Source organism: Numida meleagris, chromosome 2 (assembly GCF_002078875.1).
Source record: "Numida meleagris isolate 19003 breed g44 Domestic line chromosome 2, NumMel1.0, whole genome shotgun sequence".
In the NCBI taxonomy this organism is placed as follows: Eukaryota; Metazoa; Chordata; class Aves; order Galliformes; family Numididae; genus Numida; species Numida meleagris.
In genome coordinates this window covers 139852493-139873033 of record NC_034410.1, presented here as the reverse complement: position 1 = coordinate 139873033, position 20541 = coordinate 139852493, and the positions used below count along the sequence as shown (strand labels likewise).

The 20541-nt window shown below is 38.1% G+C and overlaps 1 protein-coding gene across 2 annotated transcripts in view; it reads left to right on the top strand.

Annotated features, from left to right (window-relative positions):
* KCNQ3 (potassium voltage-gated channel subfamily Q member 3) overlaps window positions 1-14622 on the top strand; it is a 196743-nt gene extending 182121 nt beyond the window's left edge. For both annotated transcript variants that reach the window (XM_021388283.1, XM_021388282.1), the window contains 6 exons: window positions 1229-1416; window positions 2310-2412; window positions 4172-4303; window positions 5493-5591; window positions 7452-7536; window positions 8441-14622. In XM_021388283.1, coding sequence (XP_021243958.1) covers window positions 1229-1416; window positions 2310-2412; window positions 4172-4303; window positions 5493-5591; window positions 7452-7536; window positions 8441-9178 — 1345 coding nt within the window. In that variant the 3' untranslated portion in view covers window positions 9179-14622. The remainder of the gene's footprint in view (window positions 1-1228; window positions 1417-2309; window positions 2413-4171; window positions 4304-5492; window positions 5592-7451; window positions 7537-8440) is intronic.

The window sequence follows — 20541 nt, the reverse complement described above, 5'->3', positions numbered from 1 at the left end:
AATCTGCACAAACACCTCTCTGAATACGAATAAAATCTCTTTATCCTGGCCTCTAGTTCTTCCTTCAGCTTTGCTCCCCACTGTGGCTCTCAGAAACTTGTCAGTTGTGTTTTTTTCTCTACCCCACTCAACTCTCTTGCCCTACTCTCCCATACAGATCTGCCTCTTGGCCACATGTGCATGATTCTCCTCTTTCCAGAGCTGTTCCCCGTTGCACTATTCAGGATTGGATTAAGAGGCAGGCTCTCTTCTCATGACTTAGTCCCACATTTACGTTTCTTAACAAATGTTCAAAACAATATATTTTTAGCAGTAAAACAAACAAGAAAATCAAATGTTTTATACCATCTCTCACCTACAGATTGTTCAGAGCATATTTAAGTGGGTACACTAACTAGCAAATTATTTTGTTCTGCTTTTTTAGTGGTATTACTAATTACTTTTAAGACTGTTATGGTCATTAGGCTGTGAGAAGGGATACTGATACCAGTAAGATGGCAGGTAGATGCAGTTCTAGCTATACATCGTCACTGATGTGACAATGTCTGGTACATTATTCTGAAAGAGGACAATGCAAGGAATCATCAGAGCAACAAAATAAGTCATTTTACCATAATGTGTTTAGAACACTTAAATTTCTAGAATAATGAGAAACTACTGAAATTGAATCATGGAGAGAACTGAGTGGCCTGCCCTACCAGGTAGCAAGTAATTGCTTGGCAATCCCCTTCCAGTGTCTTGCTGATAATTTATTTGGTTCACAGCACATTTGACCTTTCTTCTTTTCTTGACAATGCACATGACTTATTCATTTAATAGTCTGCAGTAGATGAAGTAGTTCAAGAAAGCACTGATGAGGGAAGGCCAAGCATCTTTGCCTGTAGTTGATATAACTGCCTAAGTAATAATGTTTTTTTTCTTAATAAAAAATCTAATGCTTCAGACATGGTACTGGAGCTGAAGCATTGTGCAGGATTACATAAAGAAGATAGTACGACCCTCTGGTAACATTTCCAACACTGATACAATAAAAAAAAATACTCATAAAAACCAGTTAATTACATGTGGAGCTTTGCTGTTGCTTGCAAAGACATTGATGTATTATGGTAGCCCCAGCAGTGTCCTTGCGTACAAAACATTTATTTAGCCTCTTCTATATTTAAAGCATCATGTAAACAAGTTTAAAGTGTACAAAGGAGGAAAATGATTACTTTTGCTTATTTTGTAGCCAAAAGCTGGGTCTCTTGGATCGGGTTCGTGGTACCAATACTAAAGGAAAGCTATTTACCCCTCTGAATGTAGATGCCATTGAAGAAAGTCCTTCAAAAGAGCCTAAGAATGTTGTCTTGAATAATAAGGAGCGTTTTCGCACTGCATTCCGAATGAAAGCGTATGCTTTTTGGCAAAGCTCAGAAGGTAGTCCATCTGTGTTGATTTCTTTCTATCTATTCCCTTTTCTCCCCATTTTACTTTCTTCCTCTGCATCTTCTGTTGAAGGTTTACAGTTTTCTGGAACAAGCATTGCCATCTCCTGGTTTTATGAGGCACATCTGGGGAAGCTCCAGGAAACAAATGCTGGTGTCCAGGCAGCACAGTGCTTGAAATAAGCCAATGGCCCTCCAAAAAACAGCAATAGATATTCGATTCAGCCAGTGATGTAATCAACCTATTTGAACTCAGACAAGAGGACACACTGGGCAGTGAATCTGTATCCCCCAAAAAGCACATGCTATCATGGCTCTGCTTATTAGCAGGGATTCTATGCTAAGGTAGCTCCCAGCTGGGCTGCATCCAGACTTGTGTCCAGTTATCCCATATCTGTCTGCTCATCAGAATCCATTTAAACCTTTTATAGAGTGAACTACTGTTTCCTTCCCACTTTCCTTAGGACAGCTGCCCACTAGAAGATTTCCATTTATGGGTGTCCGTGCAACAAGACAGGATATTTTTCCTCAGCTTCCCTCAACGCTCTTTTCTGTTGTTGTCTGTTGTGTTGAAATGTTTTCTCAATGGCAGTTTCTCCTTTATTCTGCCAGCTGGCCTCAGCACATACATCCATACTACCATGGATATAGTTTGGGTGTCCACTCTGGGGACTTTATTATACTTCCCCTGAAGTTACATGAGATCAGAGGTGTGGAAATGGGAATATTTGGCCTGTATCTTCTGTAGAAGTTGTATCCCAGCAGAATTATGAAATCTCTCTCAAGAGCTGACTTGAGTAAGAGAAATCTGCAAAAGAAGTTCCTTTACTAAATTCCACTTGTGTCGTCAGTTGTTCACACATCTTTTTTTGACCTACCTTGCAGATGCAGGAACAGGGGAACCTGGGGGAGAAGAGAGAGGCGACAGTAGTGACTTCCTCATGGAAGATATGATCCCCACATTCAAGACAGCCATCAGAGCTGTCAGGTAAGTGTCTTTAACTTCTCCGCAGTTTTGATTTTGAGTGTTTGTGCTTCAGGAAATGACTTGTTGCCTTTCATATTTTTATGAATGAAATAGATGGAACAATTGTAGATAACTGAAAAACTTCAGGCAAATCCTATTCAAAGCCCTCTTTCAAAATATGCAGAAAGGAAAATGTTTTTCAGTAACACTGATCGGGCCATTTTTGGAAGACTGTCCAGAAACATACTTATTAAAAAGCAAGATATTATACACCTTATCATTAAAATATACTATAATTGGAGTATCCTGCTCAACTTACTGTAACATTCATGTAAAGCTGAAATTTCAGTTTAACAACAAATCCTCAACTGACATAAATCTTTATTTATATTTGTGTGAGTCTGCAATATATTTTTTTGTCTGTCATGCTTTAATAGGTGCTGAGATCTCCATTTGATCAGTCATCAGCCTGTGGCATGTGTCATTTCTAGTTTTGCATCACATGAAATAATCCCTGGGGCTAAAAACTCCTAGTAAGGCTTGATAATGTGCTTAGCACATCAAAAACACAAAATTAGTTCACTAATGCCTTATTACCTCTGCACTTGGATTTTTTTACCCTTCCCCCATTATTTTCTCAATATAAGTATTCTGCTTTCATTGCATTTCATTTTTATTCTGGTAGTTAAATCTTGAACCAGGCAGTTACTACATCTAGTTGAAAAATGTCAAGTCTGGAGTGCCCCAAATACTATGTTCTTTAAAAAGATTCAAAGAAGATTGTTATATACTCTAAATCAAGAAGTGCTCATAAATCAATTTCAGGTGTATGGGATGGATGTCCCATTGTTGCTTATTATGACTGTATGTATTCCCAATCCATGCCAAGGCTCTCAGCCAACCCATCATCCTCCCATTTCAGAATGGTTTCCGCCTAGAATAACTTCCAATCAATTACTAAGTGATGAAAGATCTTGCTTTATATTTTCAGTTGATGGTATTGCACAGTAACACCTGCATTACTAGAGAATATACATTTACAGTATCTGAATTAATGACTTCTGAAAAGCTTTTTTTATTATTATTATTTATGGATACTATATCATACTAACAACTTGTATTGGTAGATTATAACTGAAAACCTATATAAGATTCATCCTTTTCATCTCCACAGTGAACTTAATTTCTAATAACTGGGCAATGATTGAGAAAGGAAAATAGTATATAGAAGGTATTTCTTTCACAAAATGCAATTGTCTATAAGTCCATTTTGCCCTCATCAAAACTTCCATAACCAATGAGTGCTCTGAACCCAATACTTAGTTTTCTTCTGCATGAATATGATGTCTGTTTTCATTTTATCATTTTTATCAATAACCCAAGATTGATTTACCTGACTGATATATACAAATAAAATAAAAATTAATACTGCTTCCATCCTACTGGAAGTTACTTCATCCTTGCTCCCTCCATAATTTCCCCTTTTCTCCTCCTGATACCTGCTTGGTTTCAAACACAGGATTTACAGCTGCCCTGTTTTGTACACTTCCATAAGACATGCCATTATTATTTTTGCAAAACTTTCTCTCCCATATCCTGTGCAAATCTAATTGATTTCATGTAATTTCCCTTTAAACTCAATCATAAGCCAAGATGTTTTTCCTCCTTTTTTTTTTTTGCCTTATACAGTTTATCCTGACCTTGAAGGCTAATAGGAGGTAATTCATTCAGACAAGTCCTCTTATACAGGAGCTTAGTAATGTTTCCTTCTTTTACACAGAATACTACAGTTTCGTCTCTATAAAAAAAAATTCAAGGAGACTTTGAGGCCTTATGATGTAAAGGATGTGATAGAGCAATACTCAGCAGGGCATCTTGATATGCTTTCCAGAATAAAGTATCTTCAGGCAAGGTAAGAATCCTCTGGGAAGTGGGGAAAATGTGGAACTGTGCTGGCAAAAGTGTAGTTGGTCTGTGCTTGTACAAGGCTACCCAGAAGCTGTCTTTGCATAGCACAGCTGGTCTATCAGAAAGTCTCTTTCCCAAAAAGTAAAGGTGAGTGAGTAGCTAGCTGGGGTAGCTGCAGCAGAAGAGAGCACTGGCTCATATGTAGAACACAGCAATCAAAAATCCTGGGAATTTTCTTGACCACTGCCTCCGTTGATTATAGTGAAATTTTCTCCCCTTTTTGCAGATGATCAATAAAAGCTGCAGCTGCACTACAGAGTTTTCTTTTGAGCTGGTTTATCTGCTGAACTGTGCAAAGTGAACCATCTAATACAAGTGCAAAAATACACTAGCGCAAAAGCTTTTAAATCTCTTCAAGTGTAAATTGATACATATGAAATATTTTGTGAGCTCAGAAAGTTGATGAGAGCTCATGATGTCAGAAATCTGTGTCTGCAGCATGGTTTACACACCCTGTGCTGGAGGTCATTCCTCTAACTTAAACTGAGCTGTTGCATGATTTTCAGCAGCAGGGGATCTCTGCAAAATGCTTAACTGCTAGTAGCTGTAAAGGTGCTGATGTGATTATGCCTGTCTTGTGTTGTATTTATGGCAGGGCTCTGTGGGGGGAAGATAAATCCCAGGTGAGCCCAGGCAAGAATCACAGCACAGCCTCAGCCCTGTGGTGTTCAGCTCAGCAGTAGAAAGAAACACCAGTAGCGAGGTCAAATCATGTGAGATTCCTCTCATAGTTAATGGAGGGCTAGTCAATGTAATTAATGGTATTTGTGACACAGCTCATTCCTCTTTAAATCATATTTGGTCAGATGAATATTCCTTACTTTCCCCAAAACTTTCATCACTGAGTTGGCTAAATCTCCATTCACTATTTCCAGTCAAAACTAGGTAAGTAAGTACAGCTCATTGTGTCTAAGAATAATTAGATGCCAATGATGGCGCATTGACTGATAGTCCAGCACTACTTGAGTACCTAGGAAATATCTAGTTTGCTTTTTCAAGTTTTGTCTTTTTTAAGCTCTATTTTCAAAACTCCTTTTTAAGTCTTTGCTATTGCGTGCTGCAGAGATGCATTTGTATCATGTGTTAGCATTTAGAGGTAGTCTCACGGAGTTGCACTTTTCTTTTTCTTTCAGAGTAGATATGATTTTTACACCTGGACCTCCATCTACTCCCAAGCATAAGAAATCCCAAAAGGGAGGAGCTTTTTCTTACCCTTCACAACAGTCTCCCAGGTGAAATTATTCTTAGTATTTTGCACAGACCAAAACAAGAATATAATGTTCATTCATACCAAAAGCCATGCACTTCATTCTTGCAGCTAGAAGAATGTTACATTAATTATACTAAGATATGTTGCTAAAGATACCTAAGTGTAAATGTTGTATCAGAACAAGACTAGCTTCCCTAAGAATAATGTATAATAGATATCTAAGCTTACTGTGCGTGTAATAGATATCTAAGCTTCTCTGTGTTTTCTAAATGTGATTTTATATGAAATATGAACATACGATTGCTGTGGTACTGAATTTTTAGCATTCAACAAGTGAGACCAGTTAAAAACTTTTTTAAAAATTGCCAATAGTTTTAAGGTAAGCCAGTTATCATCTTGAAGTGAAAAAAGTGTTATTGTAATCCCCATCAAAAGGCATGCACAGAGTTTCAGCCATTATGCTTTTGAATCAATGATTAGAAGGAGTTAGTGAAAATGAACTGCAAGAACAGGTTTCTGGGTGTGAAAGTTACAGCATGCTATTGTATTGCTGCAATACTGGTAGCAATAATTCTATAATAAATGACGTTTTTTATCTGTTATTTGCATCTATCAATCTGTCTCTAAATACCCATGAAGAACCACACAAAACTATCAGCAGTCTGTCCCCAGAGCCATTACAGTTCCTCAGGACAAAATTAATCTTACAGAAAATAAATTAATTTGTCTCTATCCAGTTTATCCCACGTAGTAAAAAATCTGAAAACATGTAAATACAAAGACAGAACCCTACATATGTGGAAGAGACAGTGAGGAGATAAAGCAGACTGCAAAATTTGCATGGGCTTTGTCCATGGTAACCCAACCTCCAAAATCTGACATGTTTTAGTTATAGCTTCTGCTTTAAGATACTATTCACAGCTGTGAATTTCATCAAAAGGGGAGGATGAGAACTGAATCTGTTAAAACAAAAGTTTCAGGGAATATCTTTTCTAAGTTATGTTCTCTAGGCTTTGCCATAGAGTAGGGAAAGACATAGATTTCTTTGAAGTTTATTTGGAACTCCTTAGATAAAAATTTATCTCAACAGTGACTATTCCAGATCTCACAGTATTATAAATCAAGGTTCCTTATTTAAGCAGTGATCATCTTCTTACCTCCTTGTTCTATCTGATGTGCAAGCAGTAGGAAGTGACACAGAATCACAGAATTGTACAATTGGAAGGGACCTCTGGAGATCAAGTCCAACCTCCCTGCTAAAGCAGGTTCCCTACAGTAGGTTGCAAAGGTCTCACTCTTAATACACTCTGAATAAAGCCTAGGGGCTTACTCCATAGCAGAAAATTTATTCAGCAATCTAATTTAAATCTCCAGGCCAGAATGTCTCAGCTCTTCCACTCTCTGCCATTTTCTATTTGCTTTAATGACATGGAGGAAAAAAACACTCAACCACAAAACTAGTATTCAAAGTCTTTAAACACACTAATTGGAAATAATTAAATTTCAAAATAGTGCTGTATTACATCTGTAGCCCTGCTATCTACTACCTCAACATTTTTCCCAAATCTAGAACTATCCCATCAAGTCTGAAACTAATTTCACTTCTATTTTGAGCTTTTTTGGTTTGCATTTGTTTTGCCTTGATCTCTAGCTTGGTATTGAAAACAGTATAATTTTAAACTCAGGATCAAGAGTTGATTCTTTAGAAATTCATTGAAATTGTATACAGTGATCTTTTTATCCTGTTTGTTCAATCTTTTCATAAGTGAGACTCCAAGAAGCTATATTAATATACCATCAAGATGACATTTAAGTTTTCTTATATAAAATACTGTGATGCAAAGAAAAATAGAATGCTAACAGAGATATTAATTCTTTATAGAAATGATCCATATGTAGCCAAAGCATCTACAGTAGATACTGAAGACCAAAGTATGATGGGCAAATTTGTTAAAGTTGAACGACAGGTATGTAACTTCACAACCATGATGGACAACAAGTTGATATGAATTCTATGTGATTCTTTGTCTTACCCACGCAGATTTGTACTGTTGAGGATCAAGAGTCATACAGGTCTTGCACTGATGATCACAGAACTATGTGATTAGTTTTCCGTGAAAGAATTTAATTACCTGGGAAGTATGCATTTTGAGATCTGTTGAATGAATATAATTATGTATGGTGGCAGACCACAACAATAGTGTTTAGGTGGGACTTTTCCACTCCCTTAAACTCCAGTCTATCCATGGTGTTTTGCCATGAGTACAACCTTCTTTGACAGGGTTTGGCACCTAAAAGTATTGCTTCCACAGGTATTTTGAGCCCTCTTTATGCATTCTAGCCTCTTGCTTAATGACACACATTTTTAAAATAACTAAGGTGGAGCCAAGTGACATTGACTCATGTCAATTCCTATGTAAATGTTCAGATGCAATGTACTATCAAAAGAGAAAGGAAGTGAGTACTGATATGTAATCTTGATGTTGTGGGATGGTTAAGAGTTAGTAGATTTGTATGCAAAGGTAATTTCATCTGTCGCATTTTGGTAATAGCTTTTTACTGTATGTTATCAAGACTTTGGTCATAATGCTGTAGACTGTCATTGAATACCGGACTGCTAAATATGTAGCAACACTAAAAAAATATTTGACACAGTTCGTAGTGACTGATCGTAACTTGAGGCAATCAGGAGATGAACTGGCATCCACGGGAATCCAGCTTTCAAGGGAAAGTTATGATTATCTTATAGTTGCCTTAATGACCAATAAAGATGGCAACACATGACTGGGGGGGGCAGTGAACCTATGGAATCATTGACTGTTTCATTGAGCAACTGACTTGAAATGATACAATAAAACTGATGTTTTTCAGGTGAATGACATGGGGAAGAAATTGGATTTTCTTGTTGATATGCATATGCATCATATGGAACAGCTGCAAATACAAGTCGCCGAGATAAGTCCATTGAAAGAAACTGCTTCTCCCGCTAAGGAAAGGAGAGAAGAAAACAAGTATTCTGAATTAAAAACAATAATCTACAAATACACTGATCAGTGTACTCATGAAACTCCTTACAACTTCCAGCAAGTTCCAGTCAACAAAGTCAGTCCTTATGGTTTCTCAGCACATGGTCACATGACTCATTCACAACCTTTATCAACAGGTGGGCAAAACTCTGGCAAACTGCAAGCCACACCTTCCTCAACTTCATATGCAGAAAGGCCAACAGTTCTGCCTATATTTACATTAATGGACTCCCAGGTTAGCTACCATTCCCAAGGAGACCTGCAAAGCCCTTACTCAGATAAAGTCTCTCCAAGGCAGAGAAGGAGCTTGACCAGAGACAGTGATACCCCATTGTCCCTTCTTTCCGTCAACCATGAGGAACTTGAGCGCTCCCCAAGTGGCTTCAGTATCTCCCAAGACAGAGATGATTTCCCATTTGGCCCCAATGGGGGATCTGCATGGATGAGAGAGAAACGCTACCTAGCAGAGGGGGAAACAGACACAGACACTGACCCTTTTACACCAAGTGGCTCCATGCCTTTGTCTTCAACAGGGGATGGGATTTCAGATTCAATATGGACCCCTTCAAATAAGCCAGTTTAAAAGTGCGTGGGGGGGTAGTCACTGGCTGACTTCTCCGTGTAATGTAAGCATACTTTGTATATCTCACTTACTCTGCACCCAAAGCTTACTAGTTCAAAACACCAATGGCTGCATAAGATGCATGTGATATTAGTGGTAGTCATTCTGCACCATTTCATACAATTTACTAATGCAGTTTTTTTCATGCTACCAAAACTAAGGAGCTTAGTTTTGAGCATGGTTTGCATGACTTTACCCTATATAAATGGTACAGCTGATTTCTTCTAAGATACATATCTATCTGATACTCTTCAGTACAACCAACAATGGTGGATTGGTAACAGCCAAGATATGGTCCTTGCTACACTTTGTAAACAGAGCAGCAAAGTCAAATTAGTTTCAGCAGCACTATCCTTTTGTGGAATTAAAAAAAATCTGAATCCATTTTTCAATGTAAGTAAATCAATCTCTATCCAATCTAGCCAAAAGCATATAATATTCAAAGCAGGGAAAAAGCTGTCAAAGTAAATGACTTTACTGAAACAGTTTTGTAAACTAAATGTTTCTCATGTGATCTATTATATGACTACCTATGAAATACAATGCTAAATTGAAATTAGTGGTAGAATTAAAAATGATCAAAGCCACCTACTGAGATCAGTTTTGGATATTTAATTACTGCATAAATTCCCCAAACGACTTTGAAAATCACCACTAGTGATTATAAAATCGCTGAAAATATGATTACAATCCTATTTTGTAGAAAAACTTTTGCTAAGCCCATTTGTTTCTTATGGGACCAAGGTTTCTCTCTGTTACAAAAAAAAAAAAAAAAAAAAAAGTTCTTCATTGTAGAGAAGCTCAGGTTTCTGCTCTCCACACTTTTACTGAGTTATATGATGTCAAGTTCCATAATATAAATGTTCTTCAGTTTCCCAGTGTGTTAATTTGAAGTTGTAGTTACATAAATATAGGTTGTGAGGCTCAGTTCACTAATATCTGTGAAGTGCATTGAGCTTCTCAGATCTGCAGAGTAACGTTTTCTATTCCCTGGGAGCTCTATAGTGCAGGAAGATGCCAGTGTCTGGTTTACAGTTTCTTTTTGAAATGGACAGCTCCAAATCCATGTATGGCAGTCATATTTAACTTCAGTGTACAAATAAATAAATACCATTATTTTGACCTGTCCCTGAGCAACAGAGGTATAAGTTTACTCATTAGGCCTCAGCCAAACATTTTCTGTGCAAAATGGAAATTGTGTTAAGAGAGAGTGGGAAAACAATCCAACCCACTGGGCATAGGGCAGAAATGAATCTGAGATCTCACCACACTGGAATGCAGTATCTATACAGCTCGTGAAACACAGCCTATCCAAATATCCTATGCAGAATCTCAATCCAAATGTCCATGAAATAGCATCCATCTGATGTCAATTTCAATTGCTATGCACTCTTTACAGAAGGTGGAAAACTAATCTGTACAGTCAGTGAGCACAGGGTACAAGACCCAAAGCATGCACCATCTTTGTGATGAAATTAACTGCACCTTTAACTTGATTATCTACAACAACCAACTTTCTACTGACTTCACAGTGAGCAGAAGGTGATTTTCTGTGATGTACACTTGTCACAGACACCCACAGTCAGTGGATGAAGATCTCACCTCCACCCCATCAATCCAAGGTGCAGCTTCTGCCATAGCTCCTATCCACCTCCTGTTAAGAATGACCTCTGCCACACAAGACATCTAACGGCTCCACCATGGCTAGAGTACTGACCAATGAAGACATGAGGATATGACTAGGAAATATGTTAGAAAAGTGAATTTTCTGTAGTGGCTCTACAGCTAAGCGCTGTTGGCACATACAATTCGAGGACAAGAAAGAGATTCTCTACAGGTACTCCCATGTATGTATGTAACTGGGTGCTGCACAGGCCTGGATAGAGTGTGCTTCAGTGGAGGATACCTTGTTGGGTTTTGCCCACTTGTCGGCAATTCTACGTTTGTTGTTTCTTCAGTGTTGTTGACATCTCATGATAATCATTCCATCCACACGAATCTATTCTGTTCCAGATATAGGCATTGTCTTCATCTTCACTGTTTAAGAGACACCTAAAAATTAGGATCTTCTTACTCTAATATTTCATCTCCTTCATCAGCTAAAATCATGATACAGCCTTACTGGCCAGAACTTCAGGGAGAAGAAATTCTTGTAATTACTTGAGTAAATAGAGCATTCCAATTACAGCCTTTGAAGACTGAGTTGAGTCCATGGAGCTGATCTGAGGCCAATAACGGGGTACAATTTTAGTAATTACTTAATTGACAAAATAGCTGTTCATCTGAAAGATAGTCTGTGTTTGCTGCAGTTTCATAGCTAAACTCAACGAGAATAAAACTAGCTGCAAAAGTATAATTCATTAAAATTTGGCACATTGAGAAAAATTATTTGACTATGAATGATTCTTGGAAACATCTATATTGTACCTACTGCAGCCTTTTCAATATAATAGTATTTATCAGTGGCCCTCCTGTGATGACTAAAAAGAATGAAAACTTATCTTAATATTGCTAGACTTCTTCTGAAGTTATGTTGCTTCACTTTCTAGTATGTCGAGTGCTGGGCATTCCTACTGATTTCGGTGGAGACTGGCCCTTCTTAAAATGCTTTCTAGAGCTGAGCAATCAAAAATCAAGGCAGCCCACAAACAAGGGCAATCAGTTTTTGTTTTTTGTTGTGAATGTCTTTGTTATGCAGTTATGCATAAATATACTGTTACATAGTTCTGTGCCCAGTTTCCCCTCCAGTTCTTCACTTCAGGTTTCTAAACTCTCTCACACGAGGTCATACAGAGGTAATCTTTCCTCAGTGTTAAGCCTGGCTGAAAATCTATAAATCAACTCATTATAAAGGCATGTTCATTTCAGGAGAGAATCCAAGCAAGGACAGATGCTTGGATCAGTCTTATTTGCATACTAAATTGCAGCCCTAGGGAAAGCAGGATTTGGGCTATGCTACATTCTGTATGCGTAGCAGCTGAACTACCTTCAAGTTAGCATTTACTGCTGGTTGTAAGAACCACTTTACCATACATAGGTTAAAAACACAGGGTCAGGTGTCTGTAGTTACATCATGAAATATTTAATGACATGTTAAGTTGCCAGTTAAGGCCTTTCAGAACGTGCTAGTGGCAAGCTCAGCAAAGCCCTGTGCAAGAGACATCTCTGAATTCTCTAGAAGAGATACCAGGGGAGAGCCAAGGAGGGTCTGACAAGCTTATTATTAATTTATTTTGTTACCCAGTGCATTTATTTCCATTTAAATCAGTCACTAGTCACTTCAGAAGGGTTTTATGCTCTGTCCTCCTCCATCATCAGAATTAAAAATAGGGTGAGCACTCATTCTGCTCTCAGTTTTCGCAATGTAAATGTGTCCAGATGTCATCAGCAAGGTGAAACCTGGTGATCATCTCAGATCTGGGATATGCACCAGAACTTCATCAGACTGCACTGCAGTTGGAGTCCAAGGAGTGCATCAACCAAAAAAAGCTATTTGTGTCTGCTGTAGACACTGGGCACTATATAATGTGATGTTGGCCCTGGCAACATATAAAGGCCAGGGCCTGTATTTTGTAGTAGGTTTGCCACAAAAAAGGAAGCATTCACAATTTCAGTTGAGAGTGGCCTCTGGGTTCATGTTGCTTTTCATATTAGGAATGAGTGTGAATGAATAAATGAGATTTATTCCATCTTTCATTAGCATGTGACATTTCAGTTTAACAGCTATTAGTTTTCTTAGGCTCATATCTTTCCATCATCTTTCTTTCCACATAGTTAGCATTAAAGACAATTATTTACTGGAATCTGCTCTTTGCTGACTCTTATTTCCTACAAGAATCCATTTCAGGCTTTGAAATGTTTTTCTTAATTAGGAAGTGTGAGATGTTCCTCTGCTCTCCTTGAAGTCACTGAGAAACCTCCTCAAACTAATGCATTGGGTCAAGATGAGGTCCTGATCTGCCTTTATTTATGAATTTCCTTGTGAAAACACTGATTGGGAAACAGTTTTTCTAGCTATGTTTTTACACTGATTTTTCTGTCACTATAAATAAAGCTCATCTGTAACTTTTTTGAGAAAGTATGTATGTTTATACTGAGTACCTCTCTTTGCTGCATTATCATCAATCAATCTTCCTCAATTTAGATTCAAACCAAGAACATTTAATTATTGCAGAAATGAATGCCTAGTCTAAGTACGCAGTTGTAGAAAATGTGTTTTATGCTCCATTTAGGAAGTTAATCCTTTCAGAAAAAAATCTAGTCAGGTAATGGCTGCTGTCCTTGCTTTGGCTTTTCCCTGCACTGGATTAATTATTTTGGCTCCTGACTAAATATGTAGGAATTAAGCACATGGAGATATTGATAGGATCTGTCTCTAAACTGACTTTGGATATATTTGTTCTCTTCTTATCTCTAACTTTGCTGCATTGTTATGGTTCAGAGTGGAAGTAGTTTTATATTTTTCTGTTTCAAATTGTGGCCCAGCAAGGCTGCAAAATAATTCCCACTGAACCATGCATAGCGGGGCTGCTGACTCATGGCCTTCAGGCAAGCACCACGATCCAATCAGTTTGCAGGATCAGAGCCTAAAGTGATCAGAAAATGCAGGTTAGGGAGCAAATTCAGCCCTGCTGGGGGCCCAGGCATTTCAGGAGCTGGATTTGTCCTGCTCAGTGCAAAATGTGTAAGAAAGAGCCGGATCTTAATTCCTTGCTCCCCTCAGCCCTCTCCATTAAGCTTTAGGTGCCAAGAGCGAACTTAAATTTTCTGCAGCACCTCACAACTTTGGAATGGTATCACTTTTTGGGAAACTTGAATGAATGTGAGTGTTGCCTTTTGAAGACCATTTTTCAGAGGTGCAGAGGAAAAAGGGGCCATTTTCAAGTGTCTGCAGTCAGGAACTATGAGAATTAAGAGCCCGGATATCACTATTGCTTCTGATTATTTAGGCTGTAAGATTTGATCCTTCCCAATTCAGCTTTTAGCAGCTTCCGTCTGATGTGAAGTGAAGCAAAATACTGGAAGCAGGATCCTATCTCCATCCTGAGAATATGCTGAGACTGGTTACATGGCCAACTGCATTTTGTTTTCTAGTTATGGCATCTTATTATTACTAGTATTTGTGCCTTGCTCACTGAAATTTTCTCCATGCTACAAAGATGCTTTTCAGATTCTGGCTGACAAGGGAACACAACTTTTATACAAGTGGCCTTTAGTGCTCTTTATAATATTATTTATTGTAATTTTTAAACTGTATGTGTAATTTATATTCTGGCACTGTCCAATATTTGAACAACTTTAATATGTTTATTTCAATATATTATGCAAACAATACTTCTTAACTGATTTTTTATGTTCTGTCTTTAAAAACTGCACCACTTATTAATAAATAGAAATTTCAATTATGATGTGGAGGTGGTTTTATTTTTTTTCATTTAAAACACATATTCAGCGAGCACTGTATCAAATGTTTTCTCAGATAAGACATTGGCATAAGATCTTCCATGCACAGTTGCATGGAAAAGCAAAAAATATGTTTTATTATGTTTCTATACTTAGTCCTGTTATAATACAGTGCACAGTAGATGTGACTTCTTTGGTTTAGTGCACATCCATATTCCTTGTGTGTCAAACCACCAGAAAGCTCCTTACCTGCTTTGCAGCAACATTGAGGGATGGGGAACTGCAATTCCATGCATCAGTATCAGAAATATATCCACTGCAGCAGGTCTTTCAGTGACAGCGCTCATGTTACAGTTCAATATGCAGCTGAAGGTGCAAGTTTTTATTCCTGTTAGACTCCTTTTGCAATGAATAGAGGGAAAACAGTGTTTTTCAGGGGATGGATTAGTCCATCTTATTACAAATGATACTGGCTTCCTCTCTCAGATGTGACATCTTTCTTACCTACAGAGTTCAAGATGACCAACCAGACAAACACATGCCTTTCAGATAGCTAAAAGAGGTGAGATGAATCACATCCTATCAGGTTAAAGAGAGGGCTGAAGGTTAAATGTCCTGACCAAGACAGAGCACATGAAACAACATGAAGCAACAAAGAGGCTGGGGCTGTTCAGGCTGGAGAAGAGAAGGCTGCAGGGCAACCTGATAGCAGCCTTTCAGTATTTAAAGGAAGCTATAAGAAGGAAGGGGACAGACTTTTTAGCAGGGTTCGTTGTGATTGGAAAAGGGGAAATGGTTTCAAACTAAAAGAGGGGAGACTGTGACTGGATATAAGAAAAAAGTTTGTTTTACAATAAGAGCAGTGAAGCACTGGAATGGGTTGTCCAGAGATGTGGATGTCCCTGAAGACATTCAAGATCAGGCAGGACAGGACTCTGAGCAACCTGCTCTAGCTGTAGGTGTCCCTGTTCACTGCAGGGGTGTTGGACCAAATGACCTTTAAAGATCCCTTCCAACTCAAACAATTCTATGATTCTGTGAACATAACCTCTTTCCAAAAGACATGACTGGACTCAATAGGATAATTTTAAGTTTCTTCAGCATGATGGTTTTCAGCAAGCTCTACTTAAAAATTGAAATGCAACCTAAAAATGTTTATTTAATATTTGTGATATGTAAAAATACATTCAGCATTTAATTCTGTTTCTTATCTGACTTCTACATCCCTCTGAACTGGGAAAAAATCAAAACAATCCTGAAGAACCACAGCATCCAACTATTTCTGTTTTATTTCCTTTGGGTTTTTTTTTTTTGTTTGTTTGTTTGTTTCATTTTCAAAAAAAAAAAAAACCATTAATTTAAATAGGATCATTGCCAGGCTTTATGGACAAGTTCTATAAAATTTTCTGAAGATTGACAGCAATTTTTATCCTCAACGAAAAAGTACAATACTAGCCTTTTCTTAATTCTCTGCATTTCTCTCAAGGCAAATTCAAAGGTACTTCAAGCGTATTCACATCCCTTCATACCCAGCACTGCCATGAAATAACATTACTTAGCAATGAAGGACCCAGTTTGAATTGAACGTGGGAGAATTTTTTTGCAAAATAAAGCAGCAACAGCAATGACATTTAAATGGATGTTTCATAGACTTAAAAGGAAAACCACTCATCTTTTATTCACCTGAACAAATACGTTGCATTAAAATTTCCCTTTGGCAGTCACCCAAAATGCACAAGCTCGCCAAATCAGTGGATTTTGCATAGGCCTTAGTACTGATCTTCTAAAAATTGAATTCTAAAATGGGAACAAGATATGACAGAGCGCTGTTTATATCCAGGAGCTTTCTACTTTTGCAGGCTCTGACTAGATGTATATTGGAATGCTGTGATTATGTATAATCATCCTATGGCTGAGCAGAGTGAGGCCAAGACTTCTTAAGGATTTAGAAAGGGTAAGTACTGATGAATCCAGTACAGTCCAAGCAACGGTGTCAGGAATGGTGGTTTCTCCATTTCTCAAAGTGCATCCTGCTCTGAGTGCATCCTTCTCTTTCTTCTCAGGACACTTACCAGAGAGCTTATATTTCATCACTCTTTCCACAGACTTGAAAACTAGCTCATTAAAAAATGTCTCTTGATTGACACTGAGCATCCTATTGGATCACAGAAAAGGGAAGGAGTCAGGACAGCCAACTCTCATGGCACTGACCAGCAAGAGATCTAGGCTGCCAATAAGTCTCCAATAAGTTTTTCAGACAGATGGCCCTGGTAGCTGGTAGTCCATTGGGACAAGGACAGCTCCACAACTTCTCTCAGCTTCCTTGCGTCATACGCTGATAGTTAGCAAAACACAGACCAAGGCTTACAAAAAAGTAAAGCAATATAAGATGTGCTGTGAACATTTTGTCACATTTGCAGGTACCAGCTGTGTGTCTGACACATTTTATATCAGAAATAACAACACAGGGTAAATGATTAAATCTATACTAAGTTAAGTCCTGGACTGGTGTAAATTTGCTGCATCTAATCACAGCCTTAGGAGTCTTGAGGTTTACAAATATAAAGTGCTGACTGTTTTCTTTGGAAGCCCGAGAGGAGCTGTGCAAGGTATTGTGTGGGTCATTAACCATCTCATGGGATGTATATACCATGCAAAGAAAGAAGCAAAACCATCAGCACCCACCAGAAATGAACTGGTTTGAGATTCAGTGTATTCCCTGTAGCTCCCATTTTTATTCATGAACCGGAGCTGTGAAGTTCATGCCACAGGGACTGTGCTCACTGCTTTTCTGGAGAAACATTTATGCTGGAACATTTGCTTTGCAGAAAAATGACTGCAATATCTTTGTCCTTTCATGACTATGCAATGAGTGTATCTCGGTAAATAAGTTTCACTCTGTTCATTCCGGCGGCTCATCTACCTCTGCTTTGTTTTTTCTTGTCACAACATGTCAATGACTTTGCTGAAGAATGGAGTATAACCCAGCTCCTCACTTCATATGCATTTAATTCTTCTTCCTTGCGACAAGTGATAGCTGTCTGCAGCTGATGAAATTCTGGGTGTCCCTGGTGCAGGCAAATCTTGGCCTTCTTAAGCAAGTGAATCTCAGACATTTGAAATAAATGTGTTAGCTACTTTAGACATAAATATATAAAACATTCTTACTTAAATAATTCAAGTTGAATGACTGCAGAGTTTGATGTTTATTCTTTTCAGGGGTTTTTGAGGTGTTAGTACCAATTTTAGCAAAATCTCAATGAAAAACATTATAGAGATGCTGTTGCAAAGAGCAGAATTCATTTGCAATTCTAAATAAATTATCTTAAATGGGAAAGACATTTTAGCCATAGGAATAAATAAATGCTAATATGCATAAATAATTGATACTTTAAGAAAGATTTGTTTTACTCTTCCAAAAATTAATTTTACTCTTCCAAAAGAGGAGTAATAAAGAAACATTATTACACTTAGAGAATTGTCCCTCATGAGATTTGTGAAAAATATTATCATCTTCTGAAATGTAGCTTCATATGAAAAGAAATGTTGTAGAGCTTTGTTTCAGAAAAAAAAAAAAATGGAAGAAAGAAGTGATGCATCGCCTCCACTCTGAGTTCTCAGCCCACAGAGAGATAAAGCACTAACACTCAGACTTAGCTTTCTCCCTCCTTTCCAGTCTTCTCTCTTATAGGTAAATCACAGGCTTTATTCACAGCATTTAATTAACATGTGTTAGTGGGAGACTTCTGCATAGCCTTCAGTAAATGAATGCACTTACATGGCAACTGATATGAATTATGTATCTTTATTGTATTTCTGAGAACACAATAGAAGTGACTTATTTTCTCATTCTGGATTTTGAGATGCTAGATATGGACACACTTCTGTCACACAAAGAGACAGTGGAGAAAGAAGGCACGTAAAGGCTATACTCCTGAGAAAGCTGCTTGCTCCGAGTGATGCTCCGAGTAAGAACGCGGCATTGTCCTGAAGAGTCCAAGCTGGGGCTGAACAATGTCCCTGCCCAGTCACCTGAGCACTGCTCTGCAGCTGAGCAAAGTTAAAATTACAGGGTCCCAGGGTAAAACACAGCATGAGGTACAACCTGTTGAAAGTCAAATTATCCTCATAGCCAAACATCAAACAGTTGGAACAGATCCTGGTGCACACATTTTCTTGACTATACTTGTTTTTGTCAGCTGTTACAGAGATGACTTTCATTCCAATCTTATTAATGAGATATTGTGCAACTGGTAATTAAGTCAGTTAAAGCAAGGTGAGTCTAGTCAAAGAGAAAATGTTTCCAAATTCCTCATTTCGTCATGATTTACAAAAAAAAAAAAAAAGAATCAGATAATTCTAGACACAATTACATCCCACTGATTAAAATACAATATCTATTTTCATATATTATAGAATCATAGAATAATTAAGATTGGAAAAGACCACTAAGATCATCTAGTCCAACCACAAACCCATCACCACTATGCCCACTAACCATGTCCCTCAGTGCTACATTTGCCCTTTTCTTGAACATCTCCAGAGATGGTGACTCCACCATCACTCTGGGCAGCCTGTTCCAATACTTCATCACTCCTTCCGAGAAGAAATTTTTCCTAATATCCAACCTGAACTTCACCTGGAACAAATTAAGGTCAAAGTGAAAGGCAAAGTGAAAGAAGATAATGTTAAGATTGAGCATATGCGTGGGTGCACCTGTCAGCCTCATATTTACCAACTATAACTCTGTTAAACATTGTCTTCCAGGTTCTGAAGTTCTTGCTGAAGTGCAGGTGGAGAAACCACCTTACCACACACATAATGTGACCTGTAATTTTATTTTCTATGGGAGAGCAGGAACCCCTCAAAATAAGATTGAAATCTGAAAGTCTTATCTATCATACCAGGAGGTTACAGTGATTTTGCTGGACAACATCACAGCTCTCTTTGCTTCAGTTGGTGGAAGTGCAAGATTGGGACAATACAGAAGAAAGGTAATGAAATGAAAACAGAATAATCCTGCTGACACACCAGTTGCCCAGGCAACATCTACGGTAATAAATTAAGTACTGCTAGGGAGCATACTCCATCCCTTCAACCAAAGTGTCCATACTATTTGTAGGATCATGACCCTGAGGGTACAGTCCCAGAATACTTCTGAACTGGGCCAACCAGCAGCCCCAGCATTTCCCAAGATGTATTTGGGAACAGAGGAAAGACCAGGGAACATTCCTAGCAGCCTGCTTATATGCATTATATCTGCCAGGTCTTCTTTATCCTCTCTGTTTATAACAGGGGTCAAGAAAAGGGTCAAGAATATTTTTCTTTTGAGGTTTTAAGCTGGTCTCTAGGGCACTTTTTGTTCCATGGATTAACTGGTTGTGAATTCATCTTGTTTTTCCCTCTTTCCTCTGATTGCTGTAAGGGTTTGAATGACAGCAGTACTCCCATGTTTTGGTCTATTGTAGCTTATGGTAAAGCTAGTGAATGGACGATTATCTGCTTTTAATCAAGTGTGGTTTAAATTCACTGATTTCAGAGGAATCATTTGCAGTCCACCAGAGTAAATGGGAGCAAAATTTCAATGACAGATTCCAATGATGATCATTTCTTGGCTTATACAATTATAACTCAACACCACTGAAATTGCCCTATATCATCATAACCAGCTCTCTCTTTCTTCCCTATCACCTCACCCCAGTGCCAGGCAGTTTTCTGATTAATTTTTCATTTTCTTCCTTTTTATTTTCTACAGTTAATATACACATCAGGCATCTTCACAATTCTCTGAGCAACACCTCTTGTTTAAATTGCCACCTCAAGCATGATAAAGCTTTATTAAAAGGTCTTCACTTGGCCTACCTCTCCCTTTCACAGCTGGCATTGGCCTATTTGCAGTAAAATGAGCTGTCCCTTTAAAA